General features: G+C 45.2%; 1 protein-coding gene and 1 long non-coding RNA gene across 7 annotated transcripts in view; one reads left to right on the forward strand and one right to left on the reverse strand.

The window, feature by feature from the left end:
- The window catches only part of dnm3a (dynamin 3a), a 52,679-nt gene that overhangs the window by 19,358 nt on the left and 17,249 nt on the right, over positions 1 to 16,072 (forward strand). For 4 of the 6 annotated variants that reach the window (XM_088599250.1, XM_088599248.1, XM_088599247.1 and 1 more), the window contains 7 exons: positions 1,172 to 1,239; positions 1,496 to 1,634; positions 1,781 to 1,867; positions 2,226 to 2,296; positions 2,603 to 2,654; positions 4,863 to 4,898; positions 8,301 to 8,414. In XM_088599250.1, the coding sequence (XP_088455376.1) occupies positions 1,172 to 1,239; positions 1,496 to 1,634; positions 1,781 to 1,867; positions 2,226 to 2,296; positions 2,603 to 2,654; positions 4,863 to 4,898; positions 8,301 to 8,414 (567 nt within the window). The remainder of the gene's footprint in view (positions 1 to 1,171; positions 1,240 to 1,495; positions 1,635 to 1,780; positions 1,868 to 2,225; positions 2,297 to 2,602; positions 2,655 to 4,862; positions 4,899 to 8,300; positions 8,415 to 16,072) is intronic. The other 2 variants (XM_088599252.1, XM_088599249.1) reach the window with 1 other exon arrangement.
- LOC148652480 (uncharacterized) lies at positions 7,092 to 14,978 on the reverse strand. Its single transcript, XR_015925346.1, has 3 exons — positions 14,598 to 14,978; positions 14,148 to 14,196; positions 7,092 to 9,200 (listed from the first exon to the last, which is right to left on the reverse strand). It is a non-coding gene; the product is annotated as an uncharacterized LOC148652480 (long non-coding RNA).

A 16,072-nucleotide genomic window follows, 5' to 3' on the forward strand; every position in this document is an offset into this window, starting at 1 on the left:
CCATGTTTACAGAGGCAAGCTGCTGTACCCTTAGATGACATGATGTATCACTTTCTTTATCAATGGGAAATGACTGAACCACACTGGCTTATTCTTTGTGTAAACTAAGCCTATGCAAATATGCAAGGCATTCTGCTTGTTACAGAATTGCCTCTTGTGCTAAAGGTTCACTGTTCATCATCCAGTGTCAAAGACCACAGTAGTGTAAGTGGTCAATGTCCCAGGTGACAAGTTTATTAGGATCTGTGTGACTTCTGCAGTTGTGATTTTGTTATCCAGGCAGAGCAGGTCAGACAAGAACAGGGCGTAGAGTTGGACACTCCTGAAAACCCCAGTAGTGCTGCTAGTGTGGGTGATGTTGATATTGTCGTGGGAGACCGTGTTCGTGTCTGGCAGATCAGATGTTGACAGATCATTTCAAATACAGAGTGAATACCACAGGCTGAGCCAATTCACACCCCATCTGCTTTAATTGTTCTTAAGACCACTGCGCCTGTTAATCAAAGTCAGCTTCAGGTGCTGCCAATGTTACATAAAATAATTATTAATTAAAATCAGTTATTCAGTCTTTACATTTAATATTAAACTTTAATTTACTTGAAGTACTGTGTACATTAAGATAAGTGTTATCACCATATAAACATTTATATGTGGTGTTGACCCTACAGTATAATGGATATAGTTACAAATATTAGACGTAATGTGAGAAGATGATCCATGTGTGAAAACCAAGATATACTGTCATGTTGAGTTCTGCACTGATTTATCATTTGACATTTCACACACACCAATAGAACAGAATTCTGCACAACAATAAAAAATGCATATAAAACCAGCACAGTCTCACAGCTTTGTGCTTTTGAAAAGGAATAGTAAATCACTTTCATCATCTCATTATGTTTTAAGGGACAAACACATAGTAAAAAAGAACTGCAAATTATACTTTATTTTACCTGACACAGTTCGTATTTCTGTGCAAACTTTTCTGTACCCCAGCTTGTTCACTTGTCACTTAGGATGTACTGTAGAAATTTCAAGGCCTGAACTGATGTTCTCTGACTTACTTCTCTGTGACTTTCTTTTTTGATAGATCAGATTTTTATTTTGATTTTAACAAGGAACATCTGTGACTTTCTGTGTCTCTGTATCCTTCCTGTGACTCTGCTGACAGATGGAGTTTGATGAGAAGGAGCTGAGGAGAGAGATCAGCTATGCCATCAAGAACATCCATGGCATCAGGCTAGTGTCCTCTGGGTCATCGCTGTTTCCTTGTCTCAGTGTCCTCTGGGTTATTGCTGTTCCCATGTCTCAGTGTCCACAGTGTCTTTTCTGGCTGTCCTCTCTTCTCCTCTCTTTCCTTCTTTTTATCCTCTCTGCCTGTTCCTAAACCTTTCATAACTCTCTTAGTTCCTCCGAATTCTCCAGCTGTCTCCTCTCCATCCCCCTGACTCCCTCTCCCTCTCCCTGTTCTTTGTCTCTCGCTCTCTCTGAGCAGGACGGGGCTGTTCACACCTGACATGGCATTTGAGGCAATAGTGAAGAAGCAGATCGTGAAGCTAAAGGAGCCCTGTCTGAAGTGTGTGGACATGGTGATCCAGGAGCTTATCAACACTGTGCGGCAGTGCACCATCAAGGTACAGCAGTGTTCCTCAACCACAAGAACACAAGTGAAAGTGATAAAGGGAAACCAGTAACGTTACCCGCACATTGTTTGCTGCAGTGCGGGTTGTCAAACTGTGTAGGTGCAATTGTGCCTGAGTGACCGTGTGTGTCATTGCAGTTGGGGACATTCCCAAGGCTTCGCGAGGAGACGGAGAGAATCGTGACCACACATATCCGGGACCGAGAGAGCCGGGCCAAGGACCAGGTCACCCAGAAACATCCCCGCTGGAAAGCTTGCACACACCTAATTACCTGTTCACACTACTGACTTACTGTACTGTACATGCACATCCCCAGTCCCCAGACACACACAGCCAGGACTGTTGGTTCTCGTTAGATGTCTGGTTTGCACTTTGGATGCACAGCCTTAAACACACATGCAGACAGCGAGTTGACAGAAATAGGCAACAATAATTAACGCTGCTGGGACTGATAATTCCCCTTTCTCCTCGCTGTCAGCATTTCCATCTCCCTGAATTTGTCTCAGTCTCCTTCCCCAATTCTTCCTCTTCTTGTCCTTCTTCATGCCTGTCCCATTATTGAATTGCTTTCTCTCTTGGCAGGTGTTGCTGCTAATTGAGGTCCAGCTTTCGTACATCAACACAAACCATGAGGACTTCATTGGGTTCGCCAAGTGAGTCTAAGGGCACCTCCAGCTATTGAACAATAGAGAGCCTGTGAAAGAGGGATTTACAGAGAAAGGGAGTAACAGGTATTAAGTTACAGACTGGAGCAGAGATATGGAAGTCCAATATATTTAGAAGCTGAAAGCTCCCATCATTGTAGCATACAAGGCATTTAGGGGGCAAATAGTCTGAAGTTTTCTTGTAGTCAGTAAAAATACTAACTGGGGTTTTTCTTAAGTTCCTCTACCTTTGTCTTTTCCCTTCTCACTCCCTTTCTGCTGGAATCTCTCTCTCTGTCTGCCTGTCTCCTGCAGTGCACAGCAGAGGAGTAGCCAGATGAGCAAGAAGAGTTCTGCCGGAAACCAGGTGGGCGCCTCCACATCCTCCTTTCCCCCCACCCTGTCTTATCCCTCTTTCATCGTTCTGCGATGCTCCTCCTTTCCCGTCTCTCGCTTTACCCTCTCTCCTTCCTCTGATACCTCTCTCGTCGTCCCCCCCCCCCCACTCCTCTGCCTCTGCCTTTTCTCCTCTCCTCACGTTTTCCCGTGACCCATCAATGCGGGATTTCGGAGAAGCCATATTCACCCATTCCAGCGGGACAGTTGCACACGAGTACGCTCTTGAACACGGTGTCGGGGATTGTGACTGGAGGAATATGATCTGTGTACAGAAGGGACAAAATATCTAATTCTGCAGAAACGTTGACCTGGAGTCCCTCAGATTTTCTGTCTGTCTGTTATGTATTGTATACTGTATATTTATTTTTTATGCATGAGCTTGTGTATGTGATGATTTTGTGCTGGGTGTTTTCGGTTGAATCCTTGCTGTTTTTTGTTTCAGTTGTCATTAACAACAGTGCTTCTTTTATTTTTTTAACTCCTTTTTATTTGGCCCCCCTTCCTATTTATTTTTTTACTCCCTGCTCTCTTGCCCCATTATGGTTTTTATCTTTAACTCCCTTCCTCCCACCCCTCTTTATGTCCTGCACCCCCCCTGCTTGTCCCTTGTCTGAATCTCTGAGCAGCTCAGCCCCACAGCCTGCCCTGCTGGAGGGGCCAGGTGAGTACTGAGATGGGGACGAGGGTGGTGCAGTGGGGAGGCTGGAAAACTACAGTACGCGTTTAAAACTGACATCAAACCGAAGCAATGTTACACACGAGAGGAGCCTGTTTAGCAAACCCTATTAATAAGCAGGTGTGAGACCTCATGGGAAAACCTAAGGTTGCTGCTGGAAGAGGTGTTAGTGGGGCCAGCAGGGGGCGCTCACCCTGTGGTCTATGTGGGTTCTAATGCCCCAGTATAATGACGGGGACACTATACTGTAAAAAGGCGCTGTCCTTCGCATGAGATGTAAAACCAGTAAGTCCTGACTCTCTGTGGTCATTAAAAATCCCAGGGCGTTTCTTGAAAACAGTATGGGTGTAACCCGGGCGTCCTGGCCAAATTTCCCATTGGCCTTGACCAATCATGGCCTCCTAATAATCCCCATCTGTGAATTGGCTTTATCACTCTGCTCTCCTCCCCACTGATAGCTGGTGTGTGGTGAGCGTTCTGGTGCACTATGACTGCCGTCGCATCATCCAGGTGGGGCTGCACATTGGTGGTGGTGGAGGGGAGTCCCCATTACCTGTAAAGCGCTTTGAGTGGAGTGTCCAGAAAAGCGCTACATAAGTGTAAGCAATTATTATTGTTATATATTTGTCAGTAATTTTATGATCCCAGAGCCCCAGAAAACTGTTCTTGGTTGCTCTCATTTGATTTAGCCTCATAATATGAATGTAGTTATATTTCATTTCCATCAGTGCACGGTGGTCCTTATCATTATTTTGGATTTGAAGAAACATCTAGAAATCATAAATGTCATATCTTGAAATTTCATCATTAATGGCCCTTGTGTTTTGCGAGCTCCAGTGCAGTCTGTATGGGTTCCTTATAGCCTACGATTAGGGGTTGGGGAACATGCAGCTGCTGTCTTGTTCCAGGAGCTTTCCAGCTCAGCGTTATCTGGAAGTCAGTTAGAATACTTCCCAGATGTTGCAGCGTGCCAATGCTACACCTACCATATGCACCTGAAGTCTGCAGCGCAAATAGTCTTGAATTCCACCATTTTACTGTTTCCCCTAAGCTGTTACAGTTACTTGATGGTACGCTACATGTTATTAACTTAACTATGTTAACAATATGATTCACTTTCATTCTTATTTGAAAAAAGGTTAAATGTATCCATTTTGATGAAGTCTTCAGGGGTCTGTTATCAGTGCTGCATGCTGTATTTGGGGCTATCTGGTTGGATTGGCCTTTAGGGTCCCAGCAAACACCCATTCCACAGCACCAGCTTTAAGCAAGTATTGAAAGTGACAGAATCATAACATAATAATACCTTTAAGAAACGAGGTACTTATTGCATCAGCTGCTGTTCCTGTCTAATACAGCATTTAAACAGTCTGCCATAAGCTCTCAGAGCAGGGCTGTGTGCTGTGTTGCCACCATGAAGGTGTGTCCTGGATTTCCTGTCTTCTCCCAGCTGTACCCCAGTTCTTAATGACTGTTTTACTCTCTTCCCCTCTGCTGCAGTTGCAGGGCGCAGGTCCTCCACCTTCCAGTCAAATTGTACGAGCCCAGTTTCTGTAAGCCTTACTGCTGCCTTCCATATAACTTGTCTGTGGGGGCTGGCTGGGATGCTAACACAGAGACCTGCCTAAAACACCTTCTTCTACTGCTGTCACCCTGTCTGGAGCTGTACTCACTCTGACACACCAAGAGACCCTCACTGACACACTAAGAGCTGCCCTCTCTGTGTGCTGATACACACTGCCATCAATTGTCTATCTTAATGGTCCATAGCCACTACTTACATAACATTCCTTGTGCCGAAGAATTCAGCTATACTATAGCTATAAATCCTTGATAGCTGAAGGGCTAGAAACAGTGGTGGATTAGACCTGATGACTCAGTTAAACCTCTGATTGATTTGATATATATTTGAACTAAAGTGGTTTCTGAGATTCACAAGAGTGTATCTTACAGTATATGTTACTTCTGCTTTCCCCTTCTCATTAGAAAATGCAGGGTAGTGCAGTGACATCTAAGAGCTTGTCTGATGTCGGTCAGTATTTGTTCTACGTGAAACACTGATTCATTTGCTTATTTACATAATATTTATGTAATATTTAGAATTGAGCTGCAGAATCTGAGAATGTGAGACGAGCTAAAAACGAAGGAGCGATCTAAATTCTTTTTTGGTGTGTGTAAAATCTGCAATATGGACTAGGAAATTTACACACTGTGTTGTACTGTAGCTGTGACAGAGATGAGATGCTCAGACACACTTTCAACACCATAACCGGTTTTTACAATTGGTCTCAGAGTACAGCTCCTATTAATTCCAATGTAACCCACTCCTGATGCAGCTGCCTTTTGTATTCACCTCAAGTGGGAGGCATTGATGGCACAAAAATATAACTAATTCACAGCTAAAGGCCTTAAGCGTAGCTCTTTCTGCTTAGGTTACAGACAGGGCTGCAAACTGGGGTTTAAATCAACAGAATCATTCCTTTTAACATTTGTATTTGCATCGTGAGGCGTGTAAATGAGAAGGGCAGTGGCGTGTCTTTGTACAGTACATCACCGGTTTGGCTAAGGACTTGAGGTGAATACAAGTGCCGCTGTGTCTCTTTACTCATGAATTAATTGCAGCGCAGGCGCCCAGCCCTGTGTGGGGGATGCACAGACAGGAAAGGGACGAGAGGACTGGTGTATGTGTGTTGTTCTAGGCTTTTGTAATGCTGGATTTGGAGTGATAGATAAAGTGGAAGGAGTAGTTACTGACAGAGAAGTTGTAAAGACATGTAAGATCAACATGTTTTGTTACAGAGTGTTTAATTGGAGGTGCCTATAGGAGTATCCTGTTTGCTTACAGATGGGTATAGGGCTAGTGTGCTTATGTATAAAGGGCCTACAGGGCCTATGTGTATTTCTATAATTCCCATTTTCCAGCCTAGGTTTCAGGCAGACTGCTGTGTTCAGAGCTCAGGGTCTGGGGATGGGTGTGTTTGCTGTAAATGTGACTCATCCTCATCTCCCATGGCCTTCACTGAGATCCTGAATCAGCGTCTGAGGGTCTGACCAGCACTAACAGTACAATGTGAGTGTGAGACTGATCGTATCTGAAGTATGAGCGAGAGAGAGCCAGGCTGCAGTGGTGTGTGAGCGAGCTCTGCATGACAGCTGGCACCGCAGAGAGGATCAGCTCTGCACTGACACCATCTCTGTGTCCTGTACTCAGCCCTCCCTCTCTTAACTCCTTTCCTCTCACAGCCTTCACGTCGGCTACTCGTCCTCTGTTCTTCCTCCGTCTGTTTCTCCTATCTTGCTTGCCTTTCTGCGTCTCTCTGCCCTCGCCTGCTCTCACGGTGCCTTTCCTCTCCTGGTTTCTTAAGCAACTTTTTCCACTGCCCCGTTCTCCGTCCTCTCCCACCCCCTCTCATTTCTTCTCACAAATTTATCTCAAATCCCCTTCACTACCTCCTTGTGCTTCCTTCTCCCCCACTCTGTTCACACCAGCGGGCCTCCTCGCAGTACAAAGTTATCCAAATGTGTCTGTGTGTTTGTGGAAGTGGGTGTTGTCTGTGTGTGGAGTGCACAATCTGCACTTGAATGCACACATTGTGGCTATATCAGTGCACTGTAACATTATACCTACTTGGACGTGCAGTTCTAGGAGGATGTGCAAGTATAGACTCCTGCATTTCAGTTATATATACAGTATGCCTTAGATCTAGTTTCATAGATTTTATAAATATGCAGTTGTTTACCTTTGTATTTTGAGGAAAAATAAGTCATGCACAGCATTAGTAGTTTTCGTGACAGGAGATGATCATTCACCTCTCGGCTGAAACCTTTCACCAGTGCACTGTATGAGCCAAAATAAATTGGTGGGTATACTGTAGATCTTCACCGTGCACAATCTTTAATCTAACCCATCTCTTCATCTCAGCTGACAGATGCCAAATTCAACAGAAGACTATTCACCTTTCCTCAGTCTCCACAGGACGTTATGTCCTGTATTATATTTAAAAGACTTTTGTGGTTATCTTGAAACATACCATAACCTAAACATTAGGCTCCCCAAATGCTTCAGTATTCAGTGTGATGTTTGCAGCAATTTTGCATTTCACAGCAAAGGTTTATTCAATTAATAAAAATGCAGATCCATATGTCACAACAGTCACCCCCAGTAGTGCTCAATAGTCTCCTTTGTCTGCAGCATTAGAATTCGTCAGCATGCAGTAAGATTAATTAATCTGTATTGGAGGGAGTTATTAAGGTGTTTCTTCAAATGTGATTTACTATAAATAATGGAGAATATTTATTATGAGCTAAATTGTAAAGTTGTGTGTCAAAAGTAGTTGACATTAATATGTCTCAAACATAAAAAAATATTTTTTATCTGTAATATTTCATTACATTGTTATTGAACACAGGTAGAGCCCTGAATGCCAATATAAAGCAATTTGATGTTTTTAGCTTATTTATGGCCTAGGGTAAATGAAGAGTATTGATGGCTTTGAAGTCAGTAGAGATATTGCATGCAAATGCTGATACAGAATCGGCATGTGGGCCATTTCATTCATGTGTGCTGAGGCTGGAGATGGAGGTGCAGGCGAACACATCTCTGAGTGAATTTGGTTTTCTGTGCTTTCACTTAGAGTTTTAACAACAGCATCTAATATTCACACAGCCCCTGTTCATCACTGCCCAGGACCCCCACTGCCGTAGAGTAACACTGACACCGAATCAGCTCTCTCACTAAGAAGCAGGTCTAACTGTGTTCTCAATAGTATGCCCCTCTCGTTAACCCCTCTTTCCACTCATGTGAGGTCGTTGTGGCATGTGCTCTGACCTCTTCACCTCGCTGTGACCCCAGTTTGGGTGAAGGAGTGGTGCCGAGCTGAGAGGGGCAGGGCACCTCTTTCTTCTTCGAGTCTAACTGCTGACCTCTCACCCCCGCAGGTCATCCGCAAGGGCTGGCTGACCATCAATAACATCAGTATCATCAAGGGAGGGGCCAAGGAGTACTGGTTCGTGCTGACAGCAGAGAGCCTGTCCTGGTTCAAGGACGACGAGGTCAGAATCGCTGTTTGCTACTACTCTTCACTCTGTCTAGAACTGTATCTTCCTGTCATCACTCTTTTCTTCATGTGTTCTGTCTCTCCTTCACTCTCTTCACCATCCTCACTTGCTTTCTCTGAGGCTTCAGAGATGTTTAGTCTCTCCAGCCCTTGTGTGACCCAGGCTGGTGACCTCATGAGAGTGAAAATGATGTACAAGGTGCATAATGGATTTTTACTGCATATGAGACTTACTATTACTCTTCTTATTACAGAATGGCATGAAACGTTATACAGTACTCTTTAGAAGATTTAGCTTTGTTCTGATTGTGAGAATGAGTGGTATTCCTCTTAATCCTGGAAAGATGGCTATGCGCATGTACTCAAGTAAACTGCAAATGAGTTGGAATTTTAACTCCAAACTCTATGGTTAGATAAGAGGGTTGTAAGAAAAATACTAGGGAGTGGTCTTTGAACTGAGCATTATTAGGGAAGGGGGGGCGTAGTGGGCTGCATGCTCTGTGTGGTGTCATTGAGGGACCACCTTGCACTAAGCTACAGCTTGAAAGCATTACAATTGATGTCAATAAAGGAATGAACATCTGAGCTGTCCTTGATAGAGAGAATGGCAGGTCATTAGCTGGAGTGAGATAGAAGTGGATTTCCATGGATGGCGTCCCCTCTTAATGAGCAAGGGGCAGTCTTTCCAAAGAGGTGGTGATGGGTTCTGGCCGTCTTTTCCATGGCACCCCAATTGAGGTCTGTCATCTGGGGATTGTGTATCTTTCCTCTGCTTTTAACACTGCAGAGTGTAAAATAAACAACAAGAGAACATATTGACAAAAAATATACCTTTGCACCATTTTATATGAGCATCTGAGCACTGTTCACCAGCCAAGGGGGAGATCAGTCGTCATAGCCTGACCGAGCACATTCCTTTGACTCGCATTGTCCCGTGACTTCCCAGTAGGGGGAGCTCTTTAATGGATCGCAAGCCATATCCATTCTGTTCTGCTGTCCATTCGTCTGCGTGCATGTCTGTCTGTCCGGTGGGCTGCCGTCTGTCTGCCTGTCTGTGCCTGCTGTACAGGTGCAGGAAGTTCTGCACAGCAAGTGTAGACAGGCAGACACACGACAACTCCCTCAGCCAATGGCAGGGCGGGCTCCTGGATGACATCGCAGGGTGGGCGGGAGAAGACAGTGGGTGAGAGGCAGGTGCCACATGTGCACCTAAACAGACACGCACTCTTAACCCCCTGAAGTACACACATTGAACATCTCACATGTCTATCTATTCTGTTACCTACTGTACACTGTCTTAACTACGCAGTCAAGTGTAGGCATTCTCACATGAAAGACAACTACAAGAAATATTGGAAATGTAACCATAACTGTCATGTAAGAGAAAAGGTTAACTGTACAGAGCAAAAAAATATCTGGACCTGTCAGAGATCCTGTTTGTCCTGCATGGCCTGTGGAGAGTCCTCTGGCAACTCTCCTTAACATCCGGTGTCTTTCCTTCACTTTCCCCTGCTGTTTTTGCATCTCCTCCCTCTACTCTCTGTGTAAAGCTGCCGTGTTGGTTGTGCAGTGTCTGTTGCTCCTTAGGTCTGCAGCCTCCCTCCCTGTCCCACTGTGACAGTCTGGGCAGTGGGGCCTGGTGATTGGGCTGAGGAGCCAGTGTTTTTAACTTAGGTGTCACTAGATAGAGGTCAGTTTTACCCCATGAATGATCTGCTTAGCCCTGGAGGGGATACAGTGACTTCTAAGTTTATTTCTAACCCATCTTTAAATGTTTAATTGAGGCAATTATTTAATTGATCTGTATTTCTCATGGCGCATATAAACAAATGGAAATTAGTGACATCTAGGCAGTTTTGGTGTGTTCATAGACCTTAATAGACCTGTTTAAGGTCTTTTTAAGACTACCTTAAGAAATTTTAAGGTAAGTTCAAAATTTGTATGTCTTTTCATAGGTTTTACCTGCTTCAAATGTATTATTCATATTTACATTCCTTATTAACCTGTTTTATGACCATGACAAACTGTGATATAGCTTCTTAAATATGATGTAGACACTACAGTTTTACAAGCGATTGTAATGACTTCCCTTGCTGTTATTTTGCTAAGGGTTCATCTGCTTGCCAAACCTGTAACATGGAACGTAATCTGGAGAAAGCTATACTAGACAATACTGCCCGACCCATAACGTTCTACCCAAATTTCTGCACTAATAAAATGACGGAGTTTTTCATGTTAATGTGATTACTGACCTATAGATTTCTGTAGCCTGTTTTACACATAATGTGCTGTTTTGATTAACAAGTTACCACTAAAAGATTCAGTGAAAACATGCTCTCCTTTTTCAGCATCAGCATTTCCAATCTCTGTTACATTTCACCGATAACTTTTAAGAATGTAAGAAACGTACAAAAGTCTGGTAATTCAGCAGGGTGTTGTCTGGCCTGTATTTAAGGCGATGACAGACTGAGGGTCACATGTGCAAGAGGCGGTGAGTCAAGCACTTGACAAAACAGAAAATTATTTTTACTCATCATGAAATCTGTAAAAGGGCTTGAGGCCCATTTTTTTTTTTGTCTTGGACTTAAGTCAGCTTGTGCACACACAACCAGGTTTCCAATGTGTTAAAAGACTCCTAGAGACCCTGCAGAAACCTTTAGGACTGGATATATCTGGTGTACAGCTCTGGTGCCAGACAACCTGGGCTACAGAAGATGAGCTGTTTGGTGCCAAAGCAGTCTACACAGAGTCTCTTTCCTGTTCGCCCTCTGTACAGCACCCCGTTGCTCTATGAGAGCTGTCCCTGCTTCCACTTAAAAGATTATAGCTCCATTCCCTCCCTGTTACTCTCTTTCGTTCTGGAAGCCCATATTTCACTCTGTCAGGGATTTCACACTCGGCTCTAGATCCTGGAAGCCTTCGTTCTCCAGCCAAGGGGCTTCCTCTTCTTGTGGGGACTGTGTCCTAAATTCATTTCCCCCCTCCTCCACCCCCTTACCCTGCGAGTGTCTCGTATATCAACCCCTCAACCCCCCTTTCCTCTCCACCGGGAGTTCAGGCATTTGGATCATTTCACTCTGACACAGCTGGAACAGCACCAAGCAAAACCACACACACTCCACACTCTTCGCTCAAAAGCACTTTTTCTTTCACTGGCGCTCTTGGCAGCAGCCTGTTGCTGCCTCCACAATCAACAGGCTCACTGGAAAAGGTGGTCAGAGTCACAGGTTTGTCCACACAGGCCCAAGAAGACCTGAGAACATGCAAGAGCGCACACATATCACGCATGGGAGCAGATCATGTTCTCGCACATGTCAAGAAACACTTCATCACACATTTATACCTATATGCACGTATATGCATATGCCTATTTGCACATACCCCAGCACAGAATATGAAAAAAATAACCAGCGGACAGAAAAATACAACCATGTCTGCTGACAGACATTCCAGGATATAACTCTCTATACGTTCTCATTAGAGCTCTGTGCAGGAGGCTGACTGATGAGCTCCTGCAGTGACCCTCGCTGCGCTGCTCCCTATCATTAACCCAGTTTTTTTTATTCCTGCAGAGCATGTCTCGCACACTCCACACTGTAATCCCCGCCCAGTGCGGCAGGCCCCATGGCTCCCTGCAGCGCCTGTGCTGTAGATCCAGACTGGCTGTCTGTGCTGTCTGGCCTGCAGTCTGTCTCATTTTGTGTCCCTGTAGGTGTTGCAGTATGTTTACACATGACATTAATTGTACCCGTTCTAACATCTTCTGACTTGCCCTCTCTCTTATCACTTTTGGTATGGTAAGTTAAATTACAATAAATTGCTACAGCTTTTGCAGGGTTCTCAGTTCCCTGGCTCTGACTTAGCCCCGACCTCACATTTATCATGCAGTCAATTAACCTTATTCTGATGAGCTGTTTCTTTATCCCTTCAGTTCCTCCTAAAAGTGACTACCACAGACACTAATCCTCCTAGCACTACCCCCTTTTTTTCTGGAAATGTTGCAAATGTCCGTAGAACTGTAACAATATGTTATATCACATGACTCACTAGTACTCCGGCCAAATCTCAGACGTGCCTCAGTGGCAATCAGTATGGATTCCCTCTCTCTCCCTCCCTTTTTGTCTGTTATTGTCCCTCACCCTCCTCTCTTTTCATTTCTCTTTTCTCTCTCTCTCCTTGTCTTTCTTTTCCTCCTTCATCGCCCTTATTTTTTCTCTCCAGGCTTTTGGCAGTCTTGCTGGGACTGTACATTCCTGGTTGGAAAACTGTGTTTGTGTCCAGCTACCAGCTTCCAAGTGTCTGAAACTGTGTAGAGAAATCCCTCATCGCACGGCTGTTTCCACACTTATACTCCCCCCAGCCTGCTTTCACCTAGCTAGGCCTCCCTCTCCCTCCTCACATACAGTGCAGCCATGATACACACTCTGTACTCCCAAACTACACACACACAGGCACAGCATTCAGCTGCCTCCACCCAATTCAACAATACAGCAGGACAGTCACAATGCATAGGCAGAATAAACGAACACCCTGTCATAGACAGATACAAGCACGCACAGGGGCACAGCTACAAATATTCCTCATATATATTGTAATACAAAAGACACACCTGTTACTCGGGCATACAGAATAGTTATATTCCCCAAACAGATGAAAACTGTTCAAAAAGATAAATGTTCCCTCAGCCTGCATATGCACGTTTGCCTAGATGCTCAATTCAGCACTCACAGTGAAACAGTACACATAATTGAACACAACTGCTTAGGTGCAGTCTGACACAATACTCACTCACTACACTCCCAGTCTCTCCCTGCAGAGGACACAACATTTGCATACTGAAAGATAACACAGCCAAAGGCCAGGGAACAGAGAAGTTTGTGAAGACAGCCTTATCACACTGGCCCCTTTTAAACCAGAACTGTCAAGACAACATCTGCTCCAGCTATCTGCTGTATCCTGCACAGATCTCTGAAGACTGCAAAGAATCCTGTGCTGTCAAACACTACAATATAGCACAAAGGCTGGTGAGACACTCTCTACAGTGCTTTGACACAGCTTGTTTCCACACTGCCAGTTTCACAAAGCATCCTAGGCTCAGTGTACCCTATGATCCCTCTTGAGCTGGCTGCTTTCTCAGTCCAGCTAGGCCTCCGTCATTATAAACCTCACCCGCACATCTTAGACGCCCTAGAAATTTCAACTCTGTTGTGTGTTGTTGCACACAGCAGTACACCTCAACCCAGTCTCGGAAAGCACATTATGAGGTCAGTGGGTCAAGGGTGATGAGTTTAACATATATATTTATTATGTAAAAAGGAACCGATTCACGTTTGTTAAATTCTTCATGGCAAAATGTGGTTTGTGTATTACTATATACAAACAAGCATTTTAGTTTGATGGTAATGCCAATAGTTCCATTATACTTGATTAGCTTGATTACACAGTCCCCCATCCTGCTGGTTATATCTCAGGCTTCGAAACAAAATCTTCTGCTGGTACCACAAAGTAACTGGCTAAGTGTGGATTTGACTTTAGATTCGCTTGGCTGCCCAGCACACAGAGCTGTTTGTATTATGGCAGACTGCAGGGTAACTTCCTTGCACAGTGTGATTACGGTAAGCGATTCCGACTAGCCCCTCCGTCAGGCAACACGCTGTAACAAAATTCATCTACATTTACTTTGCCTTCCTCACTGGCTCAGTTTCAGCACAATACAGTTACCCCTTACCCAGCGCGCGAGGGACTGCAGCTGCCCCATCTTCTCACAGCAAACAGACCTGAAAATACAGAGAGAGGGGGCGAGAAAGGGAGAGGCAGAGAGGGGGGGTGACAAACAGAACAAAGCCGAGTCAGACGGAGGTCCCGTGCATCCTGGACCAGAATGCACGGCGTTGTGTGTCTCTGTGTTTGTGAGTCCATACGTCCTTGGAGCTCTTCCTTGCACAGTCTAACCAATGTGCAGACTACTGTACACCAGTATCATCCTGAACAGGTAGTCTGAACACTGGGACGACGGAGCAGGACCCTCCTCTTCCTCCTCCTTCTCTTTCGCCCTGTGTCGCTCTCTCCTCTCCAGTCCTGAAGACTGGATGGGGAAAGCCCAAGGGAATCGCATTATCCCCAGGGAATGCGAAAACAGGCAGTCACTGCATCGGTGTCCTGGAACATCAAACCTCACCTCCCCTGCCCCTGCCCCCCTTGCAGTAGTGTGCCCCCCGTCATCCTGCCGCCCCGTCCTGGTGGCGGTTCGTCCCCGGCTCTGTCCTGCCCTGTCTGCATGGAGGGGAGCTGTGTCTCGGTCTCTCGCGCTCTCTCTCTCTCAGGGCTGCGGCCGGTGGGCCAGTGTGCGATATCCAGTCTTGACGTGGCACATTTGCCGAGACGACTGGGGAATCTGGCAGTGGATTTAGGGAAGGGATATTAAAAAAACGAAAGTGGAGAGAGAGTGAAGGAGAGAGAGAGAGGGAGGGAGGGACTGACTGGCCTTATATGGATTCATGTGACCCTTGGGGAAAGACTTGGAGCGGTCTGGAGTTTCTCTCTCTTTCTGTCTTTCTGTCTCACTCTCTCCATCCATATCTCTGTCCTGTTTCTCTCTTTATGTGTATATTTGTGTCCTCTGCTTCTGTGTCTACCTTTATCCTCTCTTCCACTCTTTCTCTCACCGACACAAACTTTTCCCCCTCTCTTTCCCTATTTCTCTACAAATATCTCCCTCTCCTTCTCTCTCTCTGGGCTGTAAAGCGGTACCAGATGTTGCAGTGTAACGCCAGGCAGTCATTTCATCTTTTTTTTTTCTAAAACTCAGGCAGGAAGTGGGCCCCTCTGGAATGGAAAAAAAAATAAGAAAAATTTTGAAGTGTAGAAAGAGAGAGAGAGAGAAAAGAACTCAGGGTTGTGGATATTGGTGGAGCAGTTCTGTGTCCAGTATCTAGTGATGGATAAAGGGACAGAGGTAACTGGGGCAGTTAGGATATTGCCCAGTGCCCAGTGTGGGACAGTGTGTGTGCTGGATGTCCGTGCACTTTGATTAACCTCCGCCCTCCAGTTCTGATACAACCTTTCCGTTATCTCTGTCGCCCTGTAAGCGTTGTGTCTTTTTCACCCTTTCCCTGGCTTTCTCTCTTCGTCTCTCATCCTGTCCATTCGTATCTTTTGTCAACGTCTCTGTTGCAGTTCCTCCTCGTCTAAACTCCTCAACCCCCCTTCTCTCCAGCCCTTGATTCTCGCTGAAATTTTAGCCGTTTCCTGAGACCCAAGCCCCTATGAAAGGAAAGGGGGAGTTGGGTGGAGGAGAGGGGGATGGGGGGTAGGACAGGGATTTTTTTTGAGAAATGCTGTGTTTCAGAGCCTCAGCCTGAGTAATGACTTCCACATGTGGGCCTTTTTGCTTCCTCTATTATTCTCTCTCTCTCTTTCTCCCTAAATGCACTCACTTTCCCTGCTTGATCTCTCCTCTTCCCTGGTTTCTCTATCGTTTTGTCTGTTCACATTAACACTCTCATTCCATGTGCTGTTGTCTTTAAATTAAACATGTACCTACAAGGATGTATTTTGGTTTCACATGGCCTGCTAAACTACCACTTCTGTGGCCTTTCTGCACCAATGCCCACCTCTTTCTCTTCCTGCACGTGTTGGAGCGTCTGGTCACTT

Source organism: Lepisosteus platostomus, chromosome 11 (genome assembly GCF_059453375.1).
Source record: "Lepisosteus platostomus isolate fLepPlt1 chromosome 11, fLepPlt1.hap1, whole genome shotgun sequence".
In the NCBI taxonomy this organism is placed as follows: domain Eukaryota; kingdom Metazoa; phylum Chordata; class Actinopteri; order Semionotiformes; family Lepisosteidae; genus Lepisosteus; species Lepisosteus platostomus.